General features: G+C 40.1%; 1 protein-coding gene across 2 annotated transcripts in view; it reads left to right on the plus strand.

The window, feature by feature from the left end:
• The first annotated feature begins 1,634 nt into the window (after positions 1-1,634).
• EFNA5 (ephrin A5) overlaps positions 1,635-14,264 on the plus strand; it is a 278,072-nt gene continuing 265,442 nt past the window's right edge. For both annotated transcript variants that reach the window (XM_024743378.1, XM_024743379.1), the window contains exon 1: positions 1,635-1,806. In XM_024743378.1, the coding sequence (XP_024599146.1) occupies positions 1,682-1,806 (125 nt within the window). In that variant the 5' untranslated portion in view covers positions 1,635-1,681. The remainder of the gene's footprint in view (positions 1,807-14,264) is intronic.

The following is a 14,264-nucleotide window of genomic DNA, read 5'->3' on the forward strand; positions in this document are numbered from 1 at the left end:
GCTGCTGGTGCTGCTGCTGGGTTGCCGCTGCTGTCGGCTTTACACGCAGGTCATTAACGAGGGGGCGTGCCCGAGGAAATTTTTCCCATAAAGCATTTTTTCTCTCTCTCGTTTTTTTCTCTTTTGCAAAACTGACTTTTACCCCTTTCCACTTCTCGCCAGTCGTTTCAATCCCTCCTGGGCTGCTCGTGTTGCTGCTGCACTCAAGTTTATTTTCCCGCCTGGTAAAGGTTTTGGGATTCTGTCGGTGGTTTTCACCTCTTGTTGCTGCTGTGCCCAAGGAGGGAAAGAGGAGCAGCTGCGGGAGGATCGGGAAGGTTTTCTGATGTAGTCATCAGGGAGGTGCCACACGCTCTCGTGCGCTCTTTTTTTTTTCTCCTTTCGCATTTCAAACTGATTGATGCCTCTCTACAAGTTGCCGGGCTTGGGGTCGGACCAGTCGGAGTCGCAGGGACACTTCTGAGAGCTCACCCAGGGCTCTTGGCACCGCGTCTGGGGGCTCATTCTTGCTCCCGGAAGGCGATCGGAGACTGACATCAGCCCATCCAGGAGTTGGAGGGATTCATTTGAAAGTGATTGTTTCCCCTCCCGCTCTCCAGCTGAACAGTTGGATTGGCATCGTCCTGCAGCTCCGCCTGGCTGGCTGGTTCAGACCTCTGCTCTCCATTCACTCTGGTGCACCGACTCCCGGCCAAGAAAAGCACGCGCGAGAAATCCCCGAGACTCAGGCAGCGGCCAGGGTGTCGCCTCCCGCCACCGTCGCAGTCCGACTCCGACAGGGGACCTGCCGAAAGACGCGAAAAGCCAAACTTTTCTTTGAGGTTTGAGAGGCAAGACCGCTCCTTGCCCGCTTAGCTGCTGCTTAACCAGTTCCAGGACGCCGGCGGGGCTGGGTTTCTGGCTCCAGATCTCCACCCTTCTCGGCGCACCGCCCCGAACCCGTAGCACCTACGAGACTCCTTCGAGATTTCCAGGGGTTACCGGGTTAAAGCACAGAGGAGGCGGGGGAAGGGGGTCCTCAGACTCCCAGGACCACAGGCGGGAAGCCCCCCATCCACACGGAGCCCTCTTCCTGCAGTTTCCTACAGGCCGCCAAAGTAACTTGGAGCGAAGCGGGGCGCAGTGCGAGGGCCCTGGGCGGCGGCGGAGCCGTGCGCACCCCGCGGCGCCGACGCTGAGCCGGGCCCGGCGGGCCGGTGTATGTCTCCCCGCGGCCGTGGCGCGCAACTCCCGGTGACTGTGCAGCGTGCGCCGCCGCCTGCCCCAACCCGCGCTGCCGACGCCCGGCCCGGCGCGCACCTCCTTCTCCCGGGGTGACCGGCCTGCCGCCGCCGCCCGAGACACAGCTTGGCACCCCTTCCCCCGCCCTCGCCGCCGCCACCACACACACACACGCACGCTTCTCTCCATCTTGTGATTCCTTTTTTTCTCCTGAGCCCTCCAGTGGGGGTGCGAGTTTGCCTTTATTCCCCCCACTCCTCCACCTTTATTTCTGTCTCTCCTCCCCCTCCTCAGCTTGGTGTGCGCGTCTTTCTTTTCTCGCCCCTCTTCATTTTTATTTATTCATATTTATTTGGCTCCCGCTCTCTCTCGCCCCTTCTCCCTCCCTCCCTCCCTCCCTCCGGATCCCTGATCTCTCCCCGGAGTGGCGCGTCGGCGGCTCCGCCGCTGGCCAGGCGTGATGTTGCACGTGGAGATGTTGACGCTGATGTTTCTTGTGCTCTGGACGTGTGTGTTCAGCCAGGATCCTGGCTCCAAGGCCGTCGCCGACCGCTACGCCGTCTACTGGAACAGCAGCAACCCCAGGTAAGGCAATGGGGGGCGGAGAGCCGGGGCTACCCGGGCCTCGGGGACCTGCGGAAGGAGCGGCGGCGCCGGGGATCCGCGCGCATCGGCCGACAGCGGCGCGCACTCTCAGAGTCTGCGTCGCTCGGGCGCGGATGGCTTTCGAGGCGCCCGCGGGAAACGCTCACTTCGTGCCCCTCATTGTTGAGGTGCGGCAGGGAGCCTGAGCGCCCCTGGGCGTCCCCGGGGCTGCCCAGACCCGATGCTTCTGCGAAGCCCGGGGAGACTCGGAAAAGGCGGGAGCCCGGGAGTGGAGACTTCGCTTCCCACCCGGGCAGGCTGGCCAGCATCCCGAGCCAGGCGCGGGGCTTGGGCACGGGGAGCCCCGGGCGCAAGCCGCCAGGAGCTCCCTCTTGGAGCGTGGCTGCGCAGGGACTGTGGAGAGAACTCGCTAAACATCCCCAAAGTGTTTTTTTGTTTGTTTGTTTTCTTTTTAAATTTTTTCCTTCCCTTTTCCCCGGTGCGCTCAGAAAGCGCACTGGCTGGGGGAAGTGTGGGGGGCTGGGAAGCGGAAGCTTTAGGTTTATATTTTCCTCTTTAACTACGAGGAAATCATCCGACCACTAAGTCAGACTGGTCCCGGCTCTCTTGGCAGTAGAGAGGTTTCTCCCACCTCCTCCACCTCCCGGTGGGCTCAAGGTGCCAGAAAGTTTGATCTAATGCCGGGTTACGTCATGCTTGCGGAGCTAGCTGCTGGAGTTGGCCGAACCGGGAGGTGGGAGCCGTTCGTCCGAAGCCTGGCAGTGTGCAGCCGGAGGAAAACGCGCGGTTACCTGGAAACGTTTTTCGGGCGCTTCCAAAGCCAGCCGAGTACGCGGGAACCTAGAGACGGGCGCCCGGGGCCGCCCTAGCGCTCCTGCTGGACCCTGGCTTGTTCACGGACCCTGGAAGAGGGGTAGGGGTGGGGTTGTCCAGAGTGCCGGGCGGACCCCTCCCGATCCAGAGCAGGTCCAAGCCCTACTTTCTCCCCGGCAGCAGTCGGCCCCGCAGGGCCCATATTGCTCTGCCTTTCTGGGACCGAGGCCAGCTTCCAGCCTTCCAGCTGTGGGCTGGTCTCGGTGCCCGCCGAGGAGAAGGGAAATAGCATCGATTATACCTAAAATCCCAGGTTTTTCCCTGGGCTGGCGTGGAAGTTGGGAGAAGAAACGCGGAGGCCAAGGGAAGAGTTTGGTTGCTGCGCACCCAGCGCGCTTGGGGAGAGGGGGCTGGTGGGCGCCTCTAGTTTTTCCTACCTCCCGGTGGCCCTCTCCGCCGGCCTCCCGCCTTCCTTTGTTATGCTGGCATAGGAGGGATTCCCCCGCTTGAAGTAATGTTCTCTCAGTTGAAGATGAGCAGATTTCTCTACGAGCCGTACACCGGTTGCCGAACGGGGATAGAGTCCCCCACCCCCCGCCCCGCTACCCCAGGAAATATAGTCACACCCAGGTAGCCCAAGTCCTGATTGAATCGCTTGGGCCAAGTGGAGACATCCTTCAAAGTTTGGTTTAAAAAGTCTCCTGAAGGTGGGTGTGGGATGGGAAGCTATTTCTTCTTTGACATGCCACTTACCGCTATTAGGAAAAGAGAAAGAGAAGCCATCCTGCCAGAGGAGATGCCTTTTATTAAAGCTGACAAGACAAATAGAGCAAGCTTTCCAGTTGTGATGGCGTTAAAAGCAAGTCTCATTATGTTGGTTGGTTTTATTCCCCTTTGGGCTTTATTAGACAGCATATTCGAAACAGAGGAATTTATATTTTAAACTTTAGTGCCTTATCAAATAAAACAACAGTGAAATTGGTTAGTTGAATTTGGGACATTTTACTCTTGCTTGTCTTTTGTTTCCCACTCCAAACTTCACAGTGTAATCTTTTTCTCATGGTATTAATTTATTTGGGTACTTGGGTGTTCCAGTCATCCTGGGTTAAAACAGAAAGGATCAGCAACATCCCCACTCTTACCCCCTCCTTCTTAACCTGTCAAACTAGTCTGAGTTAGTTTGAGGACATTTTATCTTAGGTTATCTCTGTTTTATGCTTTTGATACTGTTGTTTGGTTTGAGATTAGCACATTGATTTTTGTCACAGGTCATGTTTTTTAATAGATCTGCCCTGCCTGCGGAAAACTGCTCCGGATGCCATGGTGTGTTTGAACCTGCCCAAAGTTAACCTGTAGAATCTTAAAATACCAAGAGTATTCTCAAGTCAGTGTTTTAATTTGAAGTTTGTGGAAATACTTCTCTGATCATTATCAATTTGATAATGTTCAAAAGAAAGAATCATGCAACCCACCCCCCCCAAAAAAGATTCAGCTCTAACTTTAGTATTTTTAGGGATTTGTGTTTATCTTCATATGTTATCACAGTAAAACTTACTTTAAAAAATAATATAATTTTAAAACTAGGTACTGGTAGGCAGATTTATCTTAGAAATGTGGAATAAGATGGTGCTGTTTTGATGAATGAAGAAAAGTCAGCTTGGATGTATTTAAAAGGAGCCAAATGCAAAATAAGTAATTTAGAAATAAGTTTATCACAAAAGATAGTGCAAAGATATTTTAGAAAATTTGGAGGGGTCTACTAAATTTTAAACTTCTAATGTTTTACATTTTCTTTTCATCTATGCCATCATTTTGTAAAGTAAGCTAACCATGCTTTTTGGTTTGACATAAATCCTATCTTTTAAGATTTTGCTAAATTAATAATATTATCAGAAGACTTCAGTCTTGTGGAAAAAAGTAGAAAACTTTAATTGCAACGTAATGAGACTTTAAAGATTTTTCTCTTAGAAGAAAAGTTTAGCGGACACATTAAGCTGATAATAAATGGATATTGTGGCAAAATGAAGTAAATATATTTTAGCTTATACTAATGTACTTCATTTGAAATTATGTTTAGATAAAATTAAAATTAAGTATTACATCTTGATCACAGGATTTAAATTTCTTATTTTGTAACTTGTGTAGTCATAGGAGTTTATCAGCTGCATTGGGTTTCACTACTGACTGCTTTGATAACAGAAGCATCCATAGATCTAAGTTCACAGAGGAAAAAAAAATAAAATGTATTTGCTGTCAGATGGTTTTGCTGTTAGAATCTGTCTTCCCAAGCATTCACTTCTGGGAAATAGATGTTTAATTTTTAAATGCTGATAACTTTTTAATTGGCAGTATTTATTGGGCAGTGGACCACATTGATTTTATGTATTGACTTGCTACAGATATCTGAAATAGCAACTGAGACCTAACAGTCTGAATAAAAATATATGATAACATTTTTGTAAATGCACCTTTCATATTTTAAACGTTTGAAAAGTTGTATGAGTTTCATCTAAATCGTGAGAGTAATAGAAAGATCCTTTTAATGTTATGCTCAATTCTGAACCGGCCTGTTACTAAGTAAGTTTGAGTAATGAAGATCCAAGTCAAGGAGACTATAACTATTGATAGAATATTTGTGTCTAATTTCTTTAATAATGGAAAAAGCTTTTAAGTAACTTTAAAAAAGACTTTCAATAATAAAACTTCCTTTACATTCTCCCTTAGTAGCTACGTTTATAAAGGTAGAGGTGACTCAATATTAAGAGTATGCCGCTTAATTTGAAACATGCTATAAACAGTTTGGTGCTTCCAAAGATAATATTCTTTCAAGTGCTGTGTATGTTGAAAAGTTCTTGGATTCATTTGACCACTTGCCAAAATGATGCTGGGATAATTAAACATGTCTCCTAGTGGTTGGCATTAATAGATGGAATAGTAAAATAATACAGTGGCAAATATAACGAGCATACTTTAAGAGTACCGATTTTCTTCACTTAGTACTTTGCTTCTGTTAAGGTTTGAGAATCACCAATTTAAAATGTTATTCTCTTATGGGAAAAGATATCCCTATAATTCATCTGGGATTTTCTAAATTTCAGCCTAACCATATGTTTTCTTTGGACTTGTAAATTAAACATTTCATGTTAGAGTAGCAGGTAATTGACACCATTTAGTTTTGCAAACATGTAATATTGAGTTGTGAAAGTGATGTGAATTCTAGGTCAACACTCCCAAATCTTTCAGGCAGTATAGGTGATATGTATGTGACTAAGTAGAGAGTAGTAACATTTTTCCCTGATCATATAGCCCTTGCATATTTTTTCTCTTTCAAAATTCACTTGTTTCATTTAAAAAAATCTGAGCTTCCAGTGTTTTATATATATATATATATCCACTGACAAATGAAATCAGTTTGGTCTAAATCTAAGAATTTGTTTTGAGGAAAGATGGAAAGTTGATCTTGGTTTTGAATGAGTTGTATCACCAACCCTGATAACTTTATTTTTGAAATTTTAAGTGTTTTAAATAATACTTCATATGTTAGAAACAAAAGTTCTTCAAGTAAAAGACATTACTTAGAATCTTTTAACTTTATTAACCCTGAACCTCAGTGTAATGTATCATTTTATTAGGTGTAATGGGATAATTTTGTTATTTATATCAGAATTTTATAAACATCTGCTTTAAAAATAAAAATAAACATCTGCTTTAAAAACAAAGTGATGAAAATCTATATCCACTGTAGGAAACCTGAAGTGTTTTTACCCTTATCCATTTGTAGGAGACCTGAAGTGAATTTTCCCCCTCTTACCCTTTGTTTAATCTAGAAATTTGTAGAAGAAAAGTGTGCTTCTTATTTTTGGCCAGTTTTCCATAGAAGTTTGAAAGCAAAATAAGCCATTGAGATGTTATGTTCCATTGATTTTATACATTATGTTATGTATTCGTAATAAGCTATCAGAAATAGTCAACTGTCTTTTTCTTAGGTGACTGGAACATCAGTGCTGTTTGAGGCACGCTTGGCTGTTCAGTGTGAGACCAAGGTCAATATACTCTTCATGATTAAAAGAATCAGAGAGAACCTTCAGTAGTTCATTACTCCCTGTTCGTTGATTTTAGTGGTATTAACTAAGCCATTGGCTCACTGAACGAATATCTTGTTGCCATATGTGTTCTGGCTGATGATCAATAGCTCTAGAGGCTTCCACCTTTGAAGACTGAGGATCAGATTTGGAGGGAGCACTTAGTTAACTGTGCCTTTCCCACTGACAAATGAAATCAGTTTGGTCTAAATCTAAGAATTTGTTTTGAGGAAAGATGGAAAGTTGATCTTGGTTTTGAATGAGTTGTATCACCAACCCTGATAACTTTATTTTTGAAATTTTAAGTGTTTTAAATAATACTTCATATGTTAGAAACAAAAGTTCTTCAAGTAAAAGACATTACTTAGAATCTTTTAACTTTATTAACCCTGAACCTCAGTGTAATGTATCATTTTATTAGGTGTAATGGGATAATTTTGTTATTTATATCAGAATTTTATAAACATCTGCTTTAAAAATAAAAATAAACATCTGCTTTAAAAACAAAGTGATGAAAATCTATATCCACTGTAGGAAACCTGAAGTGTTTTTACCCTTATCCATTTGTAGGAGACCTGAAGTGAATTTTCCCCCTCTTACCCTTTGTTTAATCTAGAAATTTGTAGAAGAAAAGTGTGCTTCTTATTTTTGGCCAGTTTTCCATAGAAGTTTGAAAGCAAAATAAGCCATTGAGATGTTATGTTCCATTGATTTTATACATTATGTTATGTATTCGTAATAAGCTATCAGAAATAGTCAACTGTCTTTTTCTTAGGTGACTGGAACATCAGTGCTGTTTGAGGCACGCTTGGCTGTTCAGTGTGAGACCAAGGTCAATATACTCTTCATGATTAAAAGAATCAGAGAGAACCTTCAGTAGTTCATTACTCCCTGTTCGTTGATTTTAGTGGTATTAACTAAGCCATTGGCTCACTGAACGAATATCTTGTTGCCATATGTGTTCTGGCTGATGATCAATAGCTCTAGAGGCTTCCACCTTTGAAGACTGAGGATCAGATTTGGAGGGAGCACTTAGTTATTTGGGGGCAAATTAGCCTTGTGAATTTCTTGCCATTTAATCTTGTAAGATGCCTCTGAAGAGGCATTTCATTGCATTCTGTCCACTGGCCTGATTTCCTGTTGGATGGGACAGATAAAGATGAGCGCCTCCTTTTCTCCCCTGTTGCTATGAACCAAGCAAGCTACCAGCTTCATGCTGGGCCAAGAAAATTAATGAATTAGTCCTTCAGGAGTCCTGGCCTTTGCAAACTTAGAAGTATATGCCAAAAGAATGTACCTTTGAGGAAGAGAAAACATTGAAATAGAAAATGAACAAAACATAAGAATATGTTAAGAACAGAATTTTATGTGAGGGTAACATTTGGTTTATTGTTTTTTCTTTGTCCAATATATATCATTTGATTAATAGTTTTTGAAAAAAGATACCCCTCAGCCCTCTTCATTTTTTGTGTTGGTTTTGAATAACTTCCAGCAGTAATGAGAATTTAAAAAGCTATGATATCTTATTTTAGATAATGAACCACTCTATGTTAACTGATGCCATATAATCAATTTTCTTTTCAGAAACAGTATACAAACTGTTAAAACAGCAGCCCTGATTAGAATGTCTTTGTTGAAAAGGAAGCTTGTATGTCTCTAAGCACAGTGAGGAAGTTCTGGCCATTTACCCAGGATGCTCAGTCAGGACTAGTCTTCCAAACCGAGAAAAAATTGCCTCTCATCATTTGTGACAGATAATGCCTTCATATTCAGGTATAAAACCTCAAAGAGGAGTGTAAGAAATGAGATATTAATATTCACTTTTAGTAATTTGTCTTATGATGGTGGTCTTAGACAGCTAAACATCAATAAATTATTGTCTCTTTTAAGGGCCTGATTTATATTATTAGATTTATATTTTAGTCTGCTTCTCAACCTATACCGTGAGCTGTTTTGTGGAAAAGTTTCTTGTGATTAATTTGAACTTCCAGTGTTTCTGAATGGGATATTACTCACTACCAGGAGATCTGTTTCCTCTGGGTTTTGCCTGTATTCATGTTTTCAAAATTGTCTGTTATAAACAAGGCAGCACAATGACATAGAAGAACTTAGTTTAAAAGTAAAAAGTAGTAATGCAGGCTTTTCTGTATCACAACTATGATGCCTAGTTTTGAGCATAAACAAAAATTTTTCCTTCTATTTTACTATTCTTGATAATCTATACTCCTTATTGTACTCTGAAGGGTTTATTGTGAACTACTGAAGTCTCTACACTGTTTTCTAATCTGAAATCTGTGTAGATGGAAACTCTTTATTTTTAGGCTTTTGAATATAGTATTCAAACAGTGAGCCATAGATTTCAATAAAACCTTTATTTTAAAACAGTGAAAACTTCTCCTTGAGTTAGCTGGTTGCTGGGAGATGGTAGTGTACTACAGTGATGGTTAGCTCAGCTTTCATTCAGGTAGAATTCTATCATTTTCAATAAGGAAAAATAAACCTTTGTCATCTTGAGAAACATTCTTCATGCAATTGACAGTTGAAGAAAATGTTACTGTCAGGTCTTATTTTCCCCTCAAGTGAGAAATAAAAATAGTTTTGAGTGATTTTTTTTAAAAAAAATCTATTAAAAACTTATTTCAAAATGGAGGAAAATGTTTTTAGTTTTTATGTGTATGTCACAGAGTTAATCTGCCATTTGCTTCAGGGAAGGTCGTCAAAGTGCAATTCCAGGAGCGGTTGTCTAACAGCTAAGTTCCTAGGGTATTACCTTTGAAAAGCCAAATACAGTTGATTTGTTTGTAACAGGATATCTATCACTGGACATTTTATGATGGAGCTCTGTAAGAGATATGATATAAATATTATTCCTGTTACTGCTTATCAAGTGACCTGATTTTTGGGACTGATGATCATGATTCTGATACGAAGGATAATTGGGAATTTCAGTTTTGTGACATCTCTGTGTATATGCATTGGGCAATCACCTTATTAACACACAAAGATCAAAACTTTAAAAAAAATTGCTTTGCTATTAATAATTTTCAGTAACTGCACAGAGTAATCCGTAAATTTCCATGTGGAAGTGCATGAATATATACTTGGAGATTAGAAAAAAATATACCAAAGTTCTTGTTTCTTGATTTAGAAAAGCTAGTTTTTTGGCTTTCAGTTAAATCAGCGTTTCTTTTCTTTCCCCCTAGAAGCAGCCATCTTGTTTTAAGACCGATTTTACTTCTTTCATGAAAATGGTCCGGAAATGAATATGGACGATAGAAAAGGACTAAACCACTTTGGGATCATTTTGGCAGGGCTCTACAGTTAAAGCTCTATCTTAAGTTATTCATGAGCTCACTAGAATGCTATCTTCTTGTATTTAGTTGACAAAAAAGAGGGTATTTTAACTTAGTAATTATATATTTTAAACCTAGGCATATTATACTTTCATGTTAAATATTGGGCTGTACCATGTTTACAAATGTAGTTTTCTATTGAAGCTTATAATTTGTTGTTAATTTCTCAGTGATATATTAGTAGCGCCTATTATCACCACCCGCCCCCCAAACCCTGACTTCCTTTTCCTTACTGTACTAAGCAGTCCTTTTTGTTTGTTGGTTGATTTTTTTTTTTTTTTTCCAAATTGCACAGCGTTAGCAGGAATCTTTCTCTAGTAAGTGGTAGTGATAAAAATATAGTCACCTCCAAAAATGAAGCATTTGGAGTGCTTTAAGAAGCGTTATATGAAGCCAGAGCCTTTTTGGTCCCTGGAATATAGGCTCTCACAATCTCATTACTAAACCATTCTTGTGGGTTCTTATAGAAAATTATTTTGGAAGTAAATTCATATTTGTTTTTAAAAATTATGAAAGTATACTAATTGAGACTGTTATATTTTCCACCATGTTTTGTATTTCTGGATACATTTGGAGGAACATGTGGTCTAGTAAACTTTACCAAAAATTTATACTACACTTCTTGCCACTGCATCTGTTTGACGATGTCTGGGAACATTATTCCCATGTACTGAAGTAAAAGCAGAACGTCTTAAGACTAATTTCAAAGTAACCTGACTCAATCAGTCTGATTAAACTGGGCACAAATTGAATACTACTTATGTCACAGATTGCTTCAGTTCATTAGAAGTAGGATTTTTGATGGTTGCAAGTACAATGTAAAGGAGATAAATACATGTTTTAAGATTGGATATATATCTCATGGACTTCTCATTAAAGTCCAAGTATGAGTTGACAGTTTTTGTACCAAAACGCTTTCCTCTGCTATACATCATCTGTTTTTCTTTGACTGATGGAGAAGACTAAAATAACCAAGGGTTCAAAATGATCTTTTTGTTTTAAATGAGCTAACAAATACTTTTGTTTTCTCTTCCCGTTTCTAAGGTGTCAGAATATCCATTCTAGTTTTATTAGTGATTTATGTATGTAGAAACTATAATTCACAATTAGCTCTTGCCTCTTACTATGAAAATACATATTATAAAAGTAAATGAAAGTATTTTCTCCTATTAAAAATGCAGTTTTGTGGTTTGATGCAGTCGTGGCTTATTTTGGTTGGATAATTGTAGTGCTAATTGTTATCTAGATTTTGATGGTGGTGGGCATGATATTTGATGTTTTCTGGTACTTAGGTGCCGGCAGGATATACGGCTTTGTCACATTTGCCTAACTTTAATAATATATAGGGGACTTAACCTTTTGGTTAAGTTATTTTTAATGGTATTTAATTGTATGGAGTCAACTGGGATTAGGGAGAAAAGGAAAAATAATTCTAAATATGGGGAAATTATCTCTTGTGTTTAACAATTAGGTTAAACAAAGTGGGAGCAAATGAGCCTAGTTCCCGTCTATTGTTTCAGGGCAAGAAAATACAGACAGATGTCGGAATGTGGAAGCTGTGACCTCTGACCCACACAGCATGGCCACTGCTGTGGCACACAAGTGTCCTGAGCCACCATCGTAGCAGCACTTTTTGAAGTGACTGACACTTGAGATGGAGAACCTGAAACTGATTCTGTAGCTATTTGTAGCTCTCCGAAATCTCATTCTTTTTAGCTTCAATTTTAAGTTCCTCACCTTACCTTTTATGAAAAACGTTTCTTTGTTTGGCTCAGACAGTGCTTTTGTGACTTCTAGAAGGGATCTGTATCCCTGTAGTCACTATCAATCTTTTCCTCCCAATAGATTTATTCATCGGGTTGGGCTAATGGAGGAAACTCAGATGTATGGCTCTGCTGCACCAAGTATTTATCTGCTTTATTTAGCTAATATGTACTTTTTAAAAGACAAGTGAAAGCAGTGGTTTTGTTGAAGGTCCTTTCTTTTAGTCTCTGCTCTGCAATCTCGCCAATAACCCCAGGGTTCAGACAGACCATTAATGTTTTAGATACTGTGGCATTCAGTATTTTCTTCATATATTCGTTTACTATTACTGCTGCAATAAACTTTTATGCTTATTTCTGTAGTTTTCTGGCAGGGACTCCATTTATTAAAATTTAGTGACCCAGCACTAAGAAGGGTACAGTTCAAATAGTGGTGCTCCTGACAGGGTTTTGTGTCCAACAAGAGAAAATAATAGGGAAATGAAAGCTGCCAAAATGTGTCTCCCAATCACTAATTAATCAGGCGATAAAGGACCTCAGTGACAGATCTGGTGTCTGCCATGACAGCAACTTGGGAGATGCCTTATTTTAAATACTGTATAAAACAAATTGAAGTAAGCCTCAGGGACTATAGCACCCAGATATTTGATATCACAAGTGTTAATTTTTTTAAGTCTGTATAAAGCAAGGCAAAACCCAAAATTGAAACTGAATCTTTGTATTCTTCACTGATAGTATCAAAACATAAAGCTATTCTTTATGTATTTTGCTTATTAATAAGCAATGCCTTTATTCTTATTAATATTTTACTACAGATATAATAGTAGTTTTGGTTTTAGTATTGATGTAGCATTGTATACCTACTTTATCCTCGATAGAGACTTGGGAAAAAATTAAAAATTTTTTCTATCATATGCCTGTCATCAATATTTTAAGTATTACTATAATTGAAGAACAAAATTCTCCCCTCCCCTGGAAATATATGTTTTTGCTGTCCCAGAGGTTCCAGTCTTTTCTGGCAATGTTCCCACTATGGTTGCAGGACCCATAATTAAATGCCTGTTTATTATTATTAGTTTATTTTTTCCATAGCAGTTACCACCTAAAAAGAAAAGGGTCTTGTATGGAACTATAGCTGTCGGGGAACAATGAAAACTAATTACACACTCTGCTATCACTATTGTCGACTATACTCTTGGGAAAACAACAACATGACAGTGTGTGTGCGTGTGTGTGTGTGTGTGTGTGTGTGTATGGTGGGGTGTGTATATGTATACAGGATATTCCATATGATTATATACATATGGGGTCAGACATATCTGATGGTTTAACTTAAAACTCTGGGTTCCCTGAAGCAAAAAAAAAAAAATGTATAAAGGACAATTGAATTCAGTTAATTAAATAGAAAAAAAGCAATTCTTTATTGGGGAGAGTATTCCTGATTTAGTATCCGTCCTTTAAAATATGGCCTAAGAGAGTCAGCAATAATCATGACTCTGAATATCTCATTATTTTGAGTATCATTTTGGAATGGTCCTGTTACCAGTACATCTATGCTATTAATGTATTTGATTATTTACTATATAATCATCTCTTTCACAAATTATTTCTTTCCTTCGCTTTAGAGTTCTGTGTTGGTATCTGGTTATTTGAGGACTGATTACTCAGTTTGTTTATTATGTATATTTCCCTGTCACTGTATTTCTTTTTTGATGGCTTTGGCCATTTCACTGTTCAGTAGGTGGATTTGAGAAAGAAAAGAAAACTAAAAAAATGATGTTTCTGAAACTTACAGCAGCTTTCGTATGAGATTTGGTAAGAAAAGACTTAGAGGCTATTGAATAACTTGAGGTTTGGAATCAGTTTTGGATTTTAATCATCCATGCCATTCCTGTTCTCTGGTACCACATAGAATCAGGACTTGGCCCTATATAATGGTTTCCATTACTACTTCGATTTCTTGGGTGAATTCTCCTTACCGTATTTAAAACCAGAGCCAAATGGGCGAATTCAGAAATTATATGTTGATTTAAACTTAGTTTTCCAAAGTTTTCACATTAAAGCAACATTATAGATAAATATCTAACGGTAGTAGTATATTCCTATATTGAATATCTAAAGGTTACAATTGATAAAATATTGAGTGATACCTGCAGACACTGGGAGGCACACAGTGGATTCGGAGATGCATAAGACAGCATCTGTACCCTTAAAGAACTTGCAGTTTTGTGTACGTTTAAGAACTGTATACACGTAATCACAGTGCAAAGTAGAAGACACTCTAAGAAATGTTCACATATGGATTTATTCAGCAAATATTTATCGAGTGTCCACTGTGGGCCAGGTATTGTTCTTAGTACTGGAGATATTGCAGGAAACAACATCCCTGCCATCATGAAGTAGTCAATTTGCGATTTCTAGATCAC

This window comes from Neophocaena asiaeorientalis, unplaced genomic scaffold, assembly GCF_003031525.2.
Source record: "Neophocaena asiaeorientalis asiaeorientalis breed wild unplaced genomic scaffold, Neophocaena_asiaeorientalis_V1.1 scaffold26, whole genome shotgun sequence".
Taxonomy (NCBI): Eukaryota; Metazoa; Chordata; class Mammalia; order Artiodactyla; family Phocoenidae; genus Neophocaena; species Neophocaena asiaeorientalis.